Here is a 13791-nt window from a genome sequence, read left to right as displayed (position 1 = left end):
AATGCTAGTGCTTTAGATGCACTACCTCATTTGACTTTCACAAGTCTGCATGGTAGATATTATCACCTGCAGTTTACAGATGGGGAAACTGGGGGTTGGAGGGACCAAGAGATTTTTTTCCAAAGTAGTTGGTAAAATGCAGAGTCACCTTTCAGATTCAGGACTCCAAGCCCTCACTTCTTCCTAATACTCAAGTATCTCCGGGGACAATTGGCATTTACCCAAGAACTAATTAACTGAATTGTTGTTTCTTTTCTTTTCTTTTCTTTTTATTGTTGATGCTATTACAGATGTCCCCCCACCCTTTGCCAACTTCTACCCAGCCCCCGCCGTTCATCACACTGTTGTCTGTGTCCATGGGCTGCACATATATGTTCTTTGCTACTCTTTTCATCATTTTTTTATCCAGTCCCCCCACCTCCCTCCCCTCTGAGGTCTGTTGGTGTGCTCCATGTATCCATCCATGCCTCTGGTTCTATTTTGTCACTTTATTTTGTTCATTAGATTCCACATGTAAGTGAAATCATATGGTATTTGTCTTTCTCTGACTGGCTTATTTCACTTAGCATAATAATCTCCAGGATTGTTGTTTCTTTATGGTGAATGTGATTTAGATTTTTTTTTTGAAGAAAATGTCTTCAAGAAGTTCTTGAATCTTTTCTGAAACAAGATTTGCAAGGAAGATCTTTCTCCTTAATTTATGCATCTTAAGTTTGAGGTGTGATTTGTCATTTTTCATATGTAAGTCCTTTCTTTATAGCATGTCTCCCTCCCTCTCTCTTTTTCTTGCTTCCTCCTGCCCTCTCTCCCTTTCCCCTTTCTTTCTTTTCCTTCTTGTTCTTTGCCTCTTCCTGCTTTCCTTTACAATAGTTCCTGTCAAAATAGTTGTTTGTCACAAGTAAGAAGGCACATATTGAAAGCATTTTATGTTACCATTTTGCAATAGAAAACTTGGCATATTTCAATGGCATTTTCAGGGAAGCTGCGGGGCTTAGTCATAAATGCAAAATCCTGTTTGGATTCAAGGTGTGAGGTGTGTAGAACACTATGAGTTCTGTAGGCTGTGATAAGCCCCTTCCTCAATTCCATGCTAATGGTCAGGGAACTGCTTTCAACTAAAGTGATTTATGGGTGGACTTTGCCATACCATATCTCACTTCCCATGTCTACCCAGTTGCCTGATGCTTTGCTGTATCCAAGATCTTTTCCATCAGCAAGGAAATCCTCCTCACATTGAAGTGTTAGGCCCTGGCTGGTGTAGCTCAGTGGATTGAGTGCCGGCCTGCAAACCTAAAGGTCACGGGTTCAATTCCCAGTCAGGGCATGTGCCTGGGTTGCAGGCCAGGTCCCCAGCTGGGGGTGTGCGAGAGGCAATCAACTGATGTACCTCTCCCTCTCTTTCTCCTTCTCTTCCCCTCTCTCTAAAAATAAATAAAATCTTAAAAAAAGAATTTAATGTATTATCCTCCCTTGGGCATCTGGATGGTCATGTAGGCCAGAGGCCAGAGACAGTGTTTGACACTGAGAGTTGGCTTGAAAGTGATGCATCTGTATTTCCCTCTACTCTGGGGATAGCACACTGCATAGCACACTGCCAGGCATGTAATAGGTGTGCAGATTTTTGAGAGGGCTCCTTTGAGTCATTGCTGTACTCTACTTCTTATTTGTTCATTTATTCATGCATTTATTTAACAACAAGAATTATTATTAAAAATTAAGAGGTACCATTACAGGTTACATTATTAAGAACAAAAATTATTCAGGAATTGCCATGCACTCGGCACAGGGGTAGGGTACATAGGGGTGGACAAGGCTCATTGTTATCTGCCTTCAAGGAGCTCACAGTCCATTTCTTCAGGTTTTGAGTCAGAAAATCTCCCAGAAGTCCAGGGGGCTGTTGGGGGCCATGACTCTGGTGTGGCCTGTGCAAGTGCTTTGAACTTTCTGGATGTCACTTTCCTTACAGAAGATAGAGGCGAGTCATTTCACTGGAAAGGACTATTGTGGGAGGGGAATATCTAAAATGGGTTGGATATCCTTTGTTGTTAACTATTGAGAGAAAACCAGCTTCTCAGAAAGGCCTCAGGCCACACAACATAGCCCCCTAGGTTTCATCTCCACTCCCCTCTAATCCTGGTACAGTGCCGCTGGTGATTCTCAGTGGGAAGGACACAGAGCACAGTCTTCTATTCTCAAGAAATACCTCTTGATTCTGTTTTGCCAGACCCACCAACTTCTCTGACTTCTTCCTCCCCAAAACCACCACACTTGCATAGGATTCTGGGTGAACTTCATTATTAAACCTTCCTCCTGATGATGTAAGTGAGAAGCAGGAATGTGGAAGAGTAATGCACTGGGGAGGAGGAATATGGAGGAAGTGGGATGAAATGGTAGACAAGGTGTGGGTGCCGCAGCCAGGAGTCCCTCATTCATTCATTTGTTCATTCATTTATTCATTTAGGAAGTAGGGGAAAGGATCTGGTCTACTTTGTTCCAAAAGAAGCTTTGTACACTCACTGCTATTCCTAGCTGGCTGCCCCAGTGATGCTTGGGTGGATCATTAACTATTAAATAAATGAATGCCCACTGTAACTTGCCCTGGAGCCTGGTACTTAGAATTGCTCCTGTTAGAAGCTTAGTTCCAAGTCAATTCAGCAACTTGGAGCATCTCTCGACACCTCTACTTCTAAACAAAAACCACTCAATAAACAAAAGACACAAAGCCAGGTGGTGTAAATTTAGATTAATTACTCTACCCTGGGTAAGAAGAGGCTGGAGACAAGGAATGGCTAGGAATGTTTCAGGATGACATCTTTATGGGTTGGCTAGGGGACCCAGTTACCCCAGCATCCTGCAGAGGGTGAGGACTCAGAGGTACATGCACTTCCCATCTGATCCCCAAGGGTTCAGGAGAAAATTTCAGTTACCCCAGAGCTAGCGTTATTTGTGTAGAACCCTAGGGTAAGATGTAGAGTCCAAGGCAAGATTAGACAATTTGTGGTGTGTTATTATAACCCTTCCGCCCTTTGGGAAATTCTTTACGGGTGTCTTTCCTCGTTAACTGGACTTTTCCATTGTGCTTTTGTTATTGTCATAAACACTGAGGTCCTGCCTGAAATTTGGCTTAGTTCCCAGACGGCACAGCAGCATGAACATGGTCTAATTTTTAGTCCTAATAAACAAAGCAGATCATATGCAGTTGTAGTTCAGGAAACTGGCCTGAGCAAGCCAGCCCCACATCAACTTAAAGAAATGCTCACTCTGGTCATCCAAGGTCTCTAGAGCCCTAGAATGAGGTGGGCCTGTGGATCAAAGCTAAGGGCCTGCTACGCAGCAGATGGCTGAGCTACAGGCACAGATGAGCTTTGGCAAAGCAGTAATAGGAGGCAAACAAATCATTAGGGATGCTCTATAAAAGTCCCACTGAAATACAACCTTTGATTTTTTTTCTCTTTTGTTATTCCTTGCTTTTGTTTTACCTCTTATCTTCCCAGAGAAGGCATATACTAGGTCTCTCTCTGTGTAATTTAAAAGTATTTTCAATCCTCTTAAGGCTTCACAAAAGGAAAGTTAACATTTTATCTAGAACTATTTAAAAGTCTTTATATGTTGCATGCATCTAAACACCCAGGAGAAAAAAAATATTAGTGTGATTAAATTAATCTCAGAGGGAACTTTAATTTGTTCCCCTGGTAATTGCCCCAAATTAGTTTTTTTGTGGATAAATTACTATTCATAGGCTATTTACTAGTCCTAGAACAGTCTGTCAGATGCTGGAAACTACACCCAGGCCTGAGGGTAGAAAAGAGGACAAGGTTTACGATTTGCTTCGAGGGGGACTGAGGCCCAGAAGCATGCCGGGCTGTAGTCTGTTTCCGAGGTCTAGATGGGAAGTGAAGCTCCCTAGGCAGTCCTGTGATGCTCTCCCTAGATTGAGAGGATTGAAAGGAACTGCTTCAGCTGATTGAATTAATGTGTACTCTTCACCGTGCTTTAGTTTAGAGAGGTTCTTTCTGTCACCAGGTGGAGAATGTTCTATAAGGGTCAGTGAATTCAATGGTCAAGAGGGAGTCTAGAAACTCCTTGATTCTGACTCACTCCCCACGAAACACCACTTGGGAGAGCACGTGAGTCTATGAAACAGCTTTCACGGGCAACCGTTGCGCTGCTCTAAGCCCCAGTTTCCCCATCTGTGGAATGGTGCTGAAACAGCGGTAGCTCACTGGGCTTTTTGAAGATTACCTGAGATGATGCGTGGACAGTGCTCAGCCCAGTGCTTGGCATGCGTGAGGAGACAGTTCACCTTAGCTGGCGTCGTTGTGGGATACACAGATACCATTCTGCACAGAGCCAAATGTTCTCCACTCTGTGACTGTCTCGGTGGCATGTGGGTCATACTCATTTCTTTTGACCACAACAATGTTTAATCTGGCAGGCTTCAAACTTTTTGAGCATGTTCCCTACTGGTAAAAAGAACACCTTTCCAATGCACATATATTTATTTTATATGTATATATTTAAATATTTATTTATATAAATATATATATTAAGTATTGATAAGCATGTGTATACATATATGGTAAAGATGATCTGTGCATTATAAATTAGCAATTTCATTAAAATTTTTAAAAATTTTTATTGTTATTCAATGACATCTGTATGCCCTTTCTCCCCATCCCTCCACCCCACCCCCAAAATTTTTTTGTTAGTAAATGCATTACAATTCTCATTTTTTCTGATAGCCTGAAGAACTATTTTGGGCACCCCCTGGGGGACTGGTGCCCCGGAGGTCTCATCAGACAGGGTAATCTTGAGGTTGCATTAACTGGAGAGGCAAACAAGCAGACTTCCTCAGGGAGTCTTGGCAGGCCAGGTGCCTCTGCTCTGTTGCTGTTTTCTTCATCGCACTGATCACTTAAACTGTGTCATCAATTTACAAGTTTATTGCCTGCTCATTCCCGCCTTGTTCCCCACAAATACCATGCAACTTGCTTCAGGGAGTGGGGACTTTGGTGATAGTATGTCTGCAGTCCTGGCTCTGTGACATAGTGCCTGGTGCTCAGAAGGTCCTCAGTTGAAGGAGAGGAGACTGTAGGGGGAATGTACCCTCTGCTTTTCCCATCCCACCAGTGCTTTTGTTCCCAGTGAAGAGCCCAGCTCAGGAGAATGTTACCATGATGCTGATTACAGCCAACACTTACTGACAGCTGTCTGTAAAGTCCCTTCTGTGGCTTGACATCGCTCTCATTGGTGTTCAACAGAGCGCTCTCATCTCTTCTTGGCTCCCAACCCTGAATGCAGTGCATTTCGGACTGGGCAACATTTAGCAAAACTGAGAGGCTGTGGTTTTGCCTGGTATCACTGAGGCACCAGACCCCAAATCTCCAGGCCCATCTGCCCTATACACGTGTTCTTTTGGGACCTTTGCATAAACAGGAGTGTTTCACATATTTCCTGAGTGGTGCAAGTGCCTTTGGCCACTTCCTTTTTTTATGCAAGTCATCTGTGGACACGGATTTGGTTTTTTTTTTTTTGAGTTTTTGTCTTATGGTTTAGAGATAATCTCTCCCTTAGGCTTCGTGACTATTTTTCTTTCTCGAATCCAGATTGTACCGTAACAATATTGTATCTGCCTGCTCTTATGGCAAGAAAACAAGGCTTCCCCTCCAAAGTCCTGACAGGTTCTTTTAATAGCAGTTATGACATGGAAATGTTTCACCGAATGTGGGAAGACCTTTGATAGTGCTGAAACTGCGGTGCTCCTTGCGAAAGCGCCTCGGCTCTGGCCCGTGGGACTCGCAGATGCAGGCTGTGTCCCCAGACAACCACAGAATGCATTAGGCCTGGCCTCCTGTGACTCATTCTTTAAGGCAAATAATGAGATAAAAATAAACTATTGCATAAAAACATAAACTGATCTTACATGTATTATCAATGCTCTCACCTGGTGTTTGATTTGTTGGGAGTAAAAGAAAAATCGATTTATATTGACTAAAATAGTAAATAATATGAGCATATACTATAACTACAAAGTCCAGAGATAGGGCTAGCCTCAGAAGAGGCTTGGTCCGGTTTCTCTCTCTGCACTTCTCAGCCCTCTGTCTCCAGTGCAGAGCTTCTTCCTGGCAGCATCCCTGCGCACGGTCCCGAGACAGCCCCAGTGCTACTTGCTTCAGGTTGGAATCCAGTAGGAAAGAGAAAGACTTCTATCTCTAGCAAATCCCCAGAACTGACATAGGTCATGTGCTCATACCTGAATTCAAAGTTGTAATTAGGAGATGGGCCATATAGTTGGCCTTAAACTAATCTGGGCCTGACTGTGGAGTTATGGATGGGGGTTGAATTCATCCAGACCACAGGACTAAAACATTTGGAGCACTGTTAGCTGAGGTGAAGAGCAGGCAGTCCAGTGTTTGTTATACCTGACATTCAAACAGGAGAGGATGTGCAGCACTGAAGTAGGCTTTTGACGTTTATTTTTTGTAGCTGATGTGTGTCATAGTCTCCAAATATCAGGGCTAGTTTCCATTTCTGGTTGCGGTAGCCATTAGTCATGTCCGTTAGTGTTTCTGGCTTTCTGCCTTTTGGATATATGGTGATTCTCTCTGGTCAATGAGTTGTAAGCACTTGGCTTAAAGCATGAACTTCAGGGTGTGAGACCCTCCAGAGCTCTCTCTTTCCCTCTGGTACCACACTGGAGGCGTTTGACATAGTGGCTGGTCCACTGTGAGAAATTGTGATGAGCAGAGTCTCCCTGCTGGCTTATGTCGGACAAGTAGGTAGCATGAGCAAGAAGCAAACTCTTACTGGATGAAGCTGAGAGGATTCTGGGGTTGTTTGTCACTGTGGCATACCCAGTGTATCCTGCCTAGTGCATTGGATTTCCTAAATTCATTTGAATTATTTAGGGGCTGCTCCCCCAAATCCTATATTTGTATAATTTTTCAACTTAGCAAAAACACTTTTACATCTGTGATTTCATCTCCACAGCAGTCCTGTATATAGATAAGAAATATTAGCTTCATTCTGCCAGTGGAAGAATTGAGGCGAACTCCCCAAATGCTCTGTTTGCAGTGTTTGTTATTTTCTGTTTGCTTTTTTGCCTTAAGCAGTACAATTACACAATCAAATCTCATAAAGAATCATGCTTCTCATTTTATTAATATTTTATGTGATGGCCCACCTCTGCACCTCTGAAGAATGTAACACCTTTTACTTTATTCTTTCCCCACACCAAGTCATCAGTGTTGAAAGTGCAAAGGACTCTGGCTGCTGTGGCTTCTATTGGACAGATTGACTGAGGAAGCGGGTAGCTATACTGTGTGTCTGCCTTGAGCTGCGTCAGTGGCCAAGAGAAACACTCTTGAGGTGGGTTGAGGGGGAATACAAGGAAGGTGTAATCATGCGTCAGGCACTAGATAACCGGGCTCTTGCTGAGGAGGTTGACTAGAGAGGGAGAGGTAATATACAGTGTTTCCCTGGGTAAGAAAGAGGCAGCAGACTAGAAATGCAGAGTGGAGAAGAGAGCAACATCTGCTTTGCAGCGAATCGGGAGAGCATTAGTGGTGAAGAGGGCAGGCTCCACGAGCAGAGCACTTGGGTTCGACCACTAATAAGCTGTGGAACCTTGCACAAATTACTTGATCTCTCTGAACCTTGGACTCCCCTTAAATATAGTAGGGATATTAGTACCTATTTCATAAGGATGGTGTGAGGATAAAAAGAGTTGTGAAATGTAAAGCTCTTAGAACAGCACACAGTAAAACCTGGATAAATATCAATAATAATAATAACTATTATTATTATCACTTGTTGCCATCCCTCTGCCACCACCCTGGTCCAAGCCACCTATCACCTCTCACTTTGACTAATTCAGAGACCCCCTTATTGGTCTTCTCACATTTATTCTTATGTCTTTTCTAGTTTGTTCTCCACCTTGTGGCTAGGGTAATGTTTTAAAATTAGAATCCATCACGTTATTTCTTTGCTTAAAACCTTTCAGTCATTCCCTCCTCACTTATAATAAGGTATAGCTTCCAAGGAACTTCACTCCCTAGCCTCAGTGCTGATGTCTGTAATACAGCCTCACAGCTCCTCTTTGAGATGCCCAAGTGTGCCATCTTCTGCCCACCTCACGCCTTCATACTGACATATTTTAGACAAGCAATGCCTTTTCCTTATCTTGATGCTGTTTTTCAGGTGGAGGGGTCTCTATGAGGGTATCCTTCGCTCTCCACCTCTTTACTTACTGTGCCCCATGGAAGGTGAAGTCATGTGCCAATGTTAGAGGAATACCTGGGCCTCCTCAGCTTAGCTCTGCCCTCTTCCTCTTGGAAGTGAGCTTCCTACAGGGAGCAGGTCGTCTCTGATGGTCCTCGAGGAGCAGGCTCTTTCCCACTGCATGGGAGGCCTGACCTGGACTGAGATTGCCTCTGCCTGTGTGGTTAAGCCTCCCTCATCAGGGGTTGGTTAACTGGCTCACCTACCTAACAAACTAAACCCATGACTTCCAGCCTGGCTTCTCTCAGCGCTAAAGATGCTATGTGGATTCTCTAGATGTATCCCTTTCCACTTTTTCTTATCCTTCTCTTCATGTTTGTCCTCCTCATCTTGTCTTCTGGATTGGGATGCTTCTAGTGGCCCATGGTGTAAAAGCCAAGGGGCCGTGGAGAAGATATCTCCTGCTGTAGTGTGGAATGAACTATACTAAAATTTGGCTGTAGACTGGCTCAGTGAAGTAACTGAATATTAAGTTGCCTGATTTAAGGTCTTAACAATACTCATATTCTTGGACAGTGGAAATGAAAACATTTTTTCCCTTTTGACTGAAAAACAAAGGTAAATGGGTCCAGAGAGTCTCCAGGAGGGGGAGCCCTCATTCCTTGGTCTCAGTCACAGCTGTGAGGATTTGCATGGTCTGTGACTAAGTCACAACAGAGCCAGCAGAACAAACACAATCACTGCTCTAGTTTAAGCAAATAAGAGACAATTGACCCGGTCCCCATTTGGCATTATCACGCTGTACCGCACAATTAGCTGTAGTATTCCCACTCCACCTGTGTGGAGTTCAAGTTTGGAGGAGAGCTTTTTAGTGATTGCTGCCATGGCTTTGAATGTCACTGTTGGTGTGCAGTCTGTCCTTCTAGCATGAAACAGGCTTAACCTCTGTTTTAGTCTCAACTTAGAGGAAAAATATAAAACCTAATTGGAATATGGGATTCTTTTAGTTAGCTGCTTTTTTTTCCTTAGCTTTCCTCTCCCCTATTATCTTCCCCCAGTCTCTCCTTCATAAAAATGTGTCATGACAGGTCTCCCAGCTTTCCTTCCCAGGCCAGCTCTTGAATAGATAATTCATTGGAAAATAGCCATTTAATTTACAGAACAGTATTTAGTGCATTACTACGTATCAGACCAGCTAAGCTGGAAATTCTTCTCTTGACACTTTTTACTTTCCCACAACTTATTGCACAGAGCTAGACAGATTGATTCCTGGTAAATGTTAAAAATGGCCGTTTAACAGATGACTAGTTTTCTTTAAAGGGTATCAGTGATTAGTAGCAGTCCGTGTAGGTACACTTAAAACAAGGCACACCAACTAACTGCACTTTTAAAATGTCAGTGGGTGGAAACGCTCTGGGCATGCAGATTCTGAACTTCAACCAGATTCCAAATTTCTGACACTATCTTTGTAGGTGAGGTAGATTTCAGCCTCATGGGAGTATAGTTAGGTGGATTTATAAATGGTTAAATAAAACATACTTAGTATGTTCTACATGAACACTTGAAAAAGCTGTTAACAATAATCTGTGCAGAGGTCTGTAGTAGTTTGCCAAAGCTTTGTTTCTTTAATTAAAAATTTGGGGGGTATTTTGCCCCATCCATTTTTAAAAATCAAATTTATTAGGGTGACATTGATTAATAATATTGTATAAGTTTCAGGTGTGCAATTGTATTGTCCATCATCTGTATATTGCACTGTGTGCTCACCATTCAAAGTCTAGTCTCCTTCCGTACTCATATGTTTGACCCCTTTACCCTCCTCATCCTTCCCGCACCAACCTTTTCCTCTGGTCATCACCCTTCTGTTGTCTGTGTCTATGAGTGTGTTTGTTTTGTATCCCTCATATGAGTGAAATCATATGGTTCTTGTTCTTCTCTCTCTGACATTTCATTTAGCATGAAATTCTCAAGATCCATCCACGTTGTGGCAAATGGCAGTATTTCATCTTTTCTTGTGGTTGGGTAGTATTCCATTGTGTATGTGTGCCACATCTTCTCTACCTAATCATCCACTGAAGGACACTTATAGCCCTGTCCTTTTTAATAAACAGTCTATAGCTTTTACAGAGTGTCCAAACTTTTGGTGTCTCTGGGCCACACTGGATGAAAAAGAGTTGTGTTGGGCCACACATGAAATACATGGTGACACATAATCACAAAAAGATCTCATAATGTTTTAAGTAAATTTATGATTTTGTGTTGGGCTGCATTTACAGCCATCCTGGGCTGCATGTGGCCCATAGACCACAGGTTGGACACCCAGAAGAATAATACAAGGCATGTGTTTGAAATTCTTTGATGACACAGAGCTGGGGAGAATATTTAATAGTTAGGGATCATTCAGTTAAGGGAAAATATTTTAATTAGGCCAGTATAATAGGAGTGTGTGAAAGGTCTTGTACATCAGTATTTGAAAAAATCAATTGCATATTCTTAGGAAGGGGAGATCTGATTCAATTGTAATTTATGAAGAAATAATCCAGAGACTTTAGTTCATTAAAACTCAATACAAACAAACAGTGAGATACGACTGCCAAAATGCTAATGAAATTTAAGCCGTGTTAATACAATAGATCAGAGCACAGGATGTCAAAGTCTCTGTTGTACAAGGATTAGTTGAACCGAATTGCTAATATGTGCTTGGTTCTGGGCACCGTGTTTTAAGAGAGATGCGGATAAATCAGAAGTCTAGAGGAGGCTGACCAGGAAGAGATGTCTACAACATAAGTCACGGAGAATGGCTTAGGGGTTCGGGGGTGTCTGGATCAGAGTGAGAAGATTGAGGGAAGCTCTAGGAGTGATTTTTGAAATTTTGAACTTTGTCAACATGCAAAGGACTTAGATTTGGACTAGGTTACGCCAGCGATGGAATTTGGCACATGTCAAGAAGTTACAGGGAGGCAGATTTGGGTTTCTCATCATAAAAACCTTTCTAGCAATCTCCATTCTGAAATGGAGACAGGCTGCCTTGCAAGAGGGTTAGTTTCCCGTCAGAGAAGACCTTCACGGACAAGTCCATGGGCCCTCTGTCAGGGTCTCAAAAGGGCCATGCTTTAGCAAGTGGATCAAATGGTCCTGAAGTTCCTGTTAACCTCATGGGCCTCAGCATGAGCTCAGTGTCTGCATACAGTAGGCGCTCAAGCATTATCTGCCAAATGAATGAATGCGTAAGTGTAAAACAAACCTCAGGGGCAGACTTCAGCACCTGATACATTTTTAGTCATAGACGATTTTATGGCACTGAACAGTGATTTCACCTAGTTTAAGGAGCCCGTCATCGTGGGGGAAAAGAAGGCCTGGGCTGCACAGAGTTTAACATTTCCTAGGTAATTTCCTGGGTAACTGGCTTATATTTCTTGCTGTGGTACAATGCGTGCTCAGCCTTGTAAGTTGTAGAGCTATTTCTGATAATGAACAATGCCTTGCCCCAAACTAACACGATGCTATTTCTTTTCCAGGATAATCGTATCCACACATCCAAGTACAACATTCTCACCTTCTTGCCAATTAATTTATTTGAACAGTTCCAAAGAGTGGCAAATGCCTATTTCCTTTTTCTTCTGATTTTACAGGTAATGTTTATGTTGTATTTCTTCACGATCTGTTTGTTAAAAGTATTCACATAATTTGAAGAAGTAAGTTAATTCACTTAGCTAAATGTTCACGATTCGGTAAAACCATCCTTATCAGATTTTTTACGTTATTATTGCTGTTTCTCTTCACACATGTGGGAGGGCTAGGAATGGGTAAAAACTAGGACATTCATCATTTTCAGCACTGAGGTAATTTTAAAATGCAGTCTTGCACTTTATTTGAACCAAACCAGAGCCTAAAAATCACTGCTCCCGGCCCCCTCCTTCCTGGGTCTCCCGCTCCTGCCGCCAGTACAGGCGTCGCCACAGCGAAGGCCACGAGTCCAGCTGAGGAGCAGTTTGTGGAACCTGATTAGGCAAATTTCATTTGCATCTAAGAACACTGACATATTTGACATATATGTAAAATAAATGATGTATGCTCTATGTTATTTCACTGTAGAGTGATTTTTTTTTAATAGTTTTGTGTGGTTCATTGGTAGTTAGATATGTTGCTTTTTCTTCCCATTTGACTAAAATTTGGGCCTAAATGGAATTTAAGCTTTTAGTGATATTTTGAAAAGACAAAGGCATACATCAAAGAATACACATACAGATTATTTACTTAGTATTTATTTTAGGGCAATTTAATCACAGTAAACTGGTAGATTCAGAATGTGCTGGAATCTATGCTAATTATAGGAGGTAAGAAGATAGATTACATGCGTGCCATCGAGATTAGTAGCTTGAGAGCTATTTTTGTTTAATTGAGTAATTATTTGTATTAAGGATCTTTTGGTTGTGGGTGGCAGAAACCTAAATTCTTTTTCTCCTTTTTATGAAACGTACTGGGGGTGACACTGGTTAACAAAATTATACAGGTTTCAGGTGCACAATTCCACAACACATCACCTGTACTCTGCATTGTGTGTTCACCACCCCAAGTCAGGTCTCCGTCATCACCATGTGTCCCCCCTCCCTCCAACACCTCCTCCTGCCCCCCGCCCCCCCACCGCCCCACCGGCAATCACCATGCTGTTGTCCTTGTCCAGGAGTTTTTCTCTCTCTCTCTCTTTTTTTAATTTTCTTTTTTGTTCAGTATCCCCCACCCTTTCCACCCAGGCTCCCAGCTCCCCCCACCCCCCAACAGCTACCTACCTGCACTCTATCTACGAGTGTGTCTCACTTTTAAGCAAAAAGGGAATATATTCATGATTATTTGTCACTTAACGTATGGCCAGATTCATGGGCAAACTATTTCAACAGAATGTGATGTCGCTTTCCCCAGTTTTCCTTCATGTTGGCCTCACTCTCTGGCAGGCCTTTTCTACCTGGTGGACCCCCAAATGTCTAAACTTTTATCATCCTAGCTTCAACTCCACTATGAAAGCCAGAGAGAAGGAGAGGGAGGAACGTTAGCTCTGACCGAATCATGCTGAGTTACACCTCTATCCCTAAACCAATCACTGTGGCTCAAGAACTTGACGCAGTGATTGTCTTTACCGAGATCACATGCCAAAACCTGGAGCCAGGGTGGACTGAATGCACCAAAATTACATGGACTGGAAGTAGAAGGGTTTGGGTAGTTTCTTAAGAAAATAAGGGTTAATTGAGAAAAACTGGATGCTAAACAGGAAGAAAAAGTGATGAAAGTACAACTTATAATGTACTGAAGAGACTTTAGAATCCTAGATTTCTTTCTTGGTCCCCTTGTGAATTTGCTTTTGGTTTCTTCACATAATCCTTTATACCATTACAGAATTTTGAGCTCATTTCTCTAATGGCTTTCGCGTTTCTGGTCAAAGGCTTTTGTTCACAGAATTTATATCCAGAAGGGACCTTTGGGATGGTTTAGTCCAGCCTCCTTTCTTTTGTTGATGAAGAAATAAGACCTAGAGACATCAGATGATGTATCAAGCTTTTACCACAAGTTAATGAT

At 42.4% G+C, this 13791-nt stretch overlaps 1 protein-coding gene across 9 annotated transcripts in view; it reads left to right on the top strand.

The window, feature by feature from the left end:
* The window catches only part of ATP8B4 (ATPase phospholipid transporting 8B4 (putative)), a 222568-nt gene that overhangs the window by 66085 nt on the left and 142692 nt on the right, over positions 1–13791 (top strand). For all 9 annotated transcript variants that reach the window (XM_024568257.4, XM_024568254.4, XM_053927684.2 and 6 more), the window contains one exon: positions 11739–11852. In XM_024568257.4, coding sequence (XP_024424025.2) covers positions 11739–11852 — 114 coding nt within the window. The remainder of the gene's footprint in view (positions 1–11738; positions 11853–13791) is intronic.

Source organism: Desmodus rotundus, chromosome 7 (assembly GCF_022682495.2).
Source record: "Desmodus rotundus isolate HL8 chromosome 7, HLdesRot8A.1, whole genome shotgun sequence".
Classification (NCBI taxonomy): domain Eukaryota; kingdom Metazoa; phylum Chordata; class Mammalia; order Chiroptera; family Phyllostomidae; genus Desmodus; species Desmodus rotundus.
This window is presented reverse-complemented; position numbering and strand designations above follow the sequence as displayed.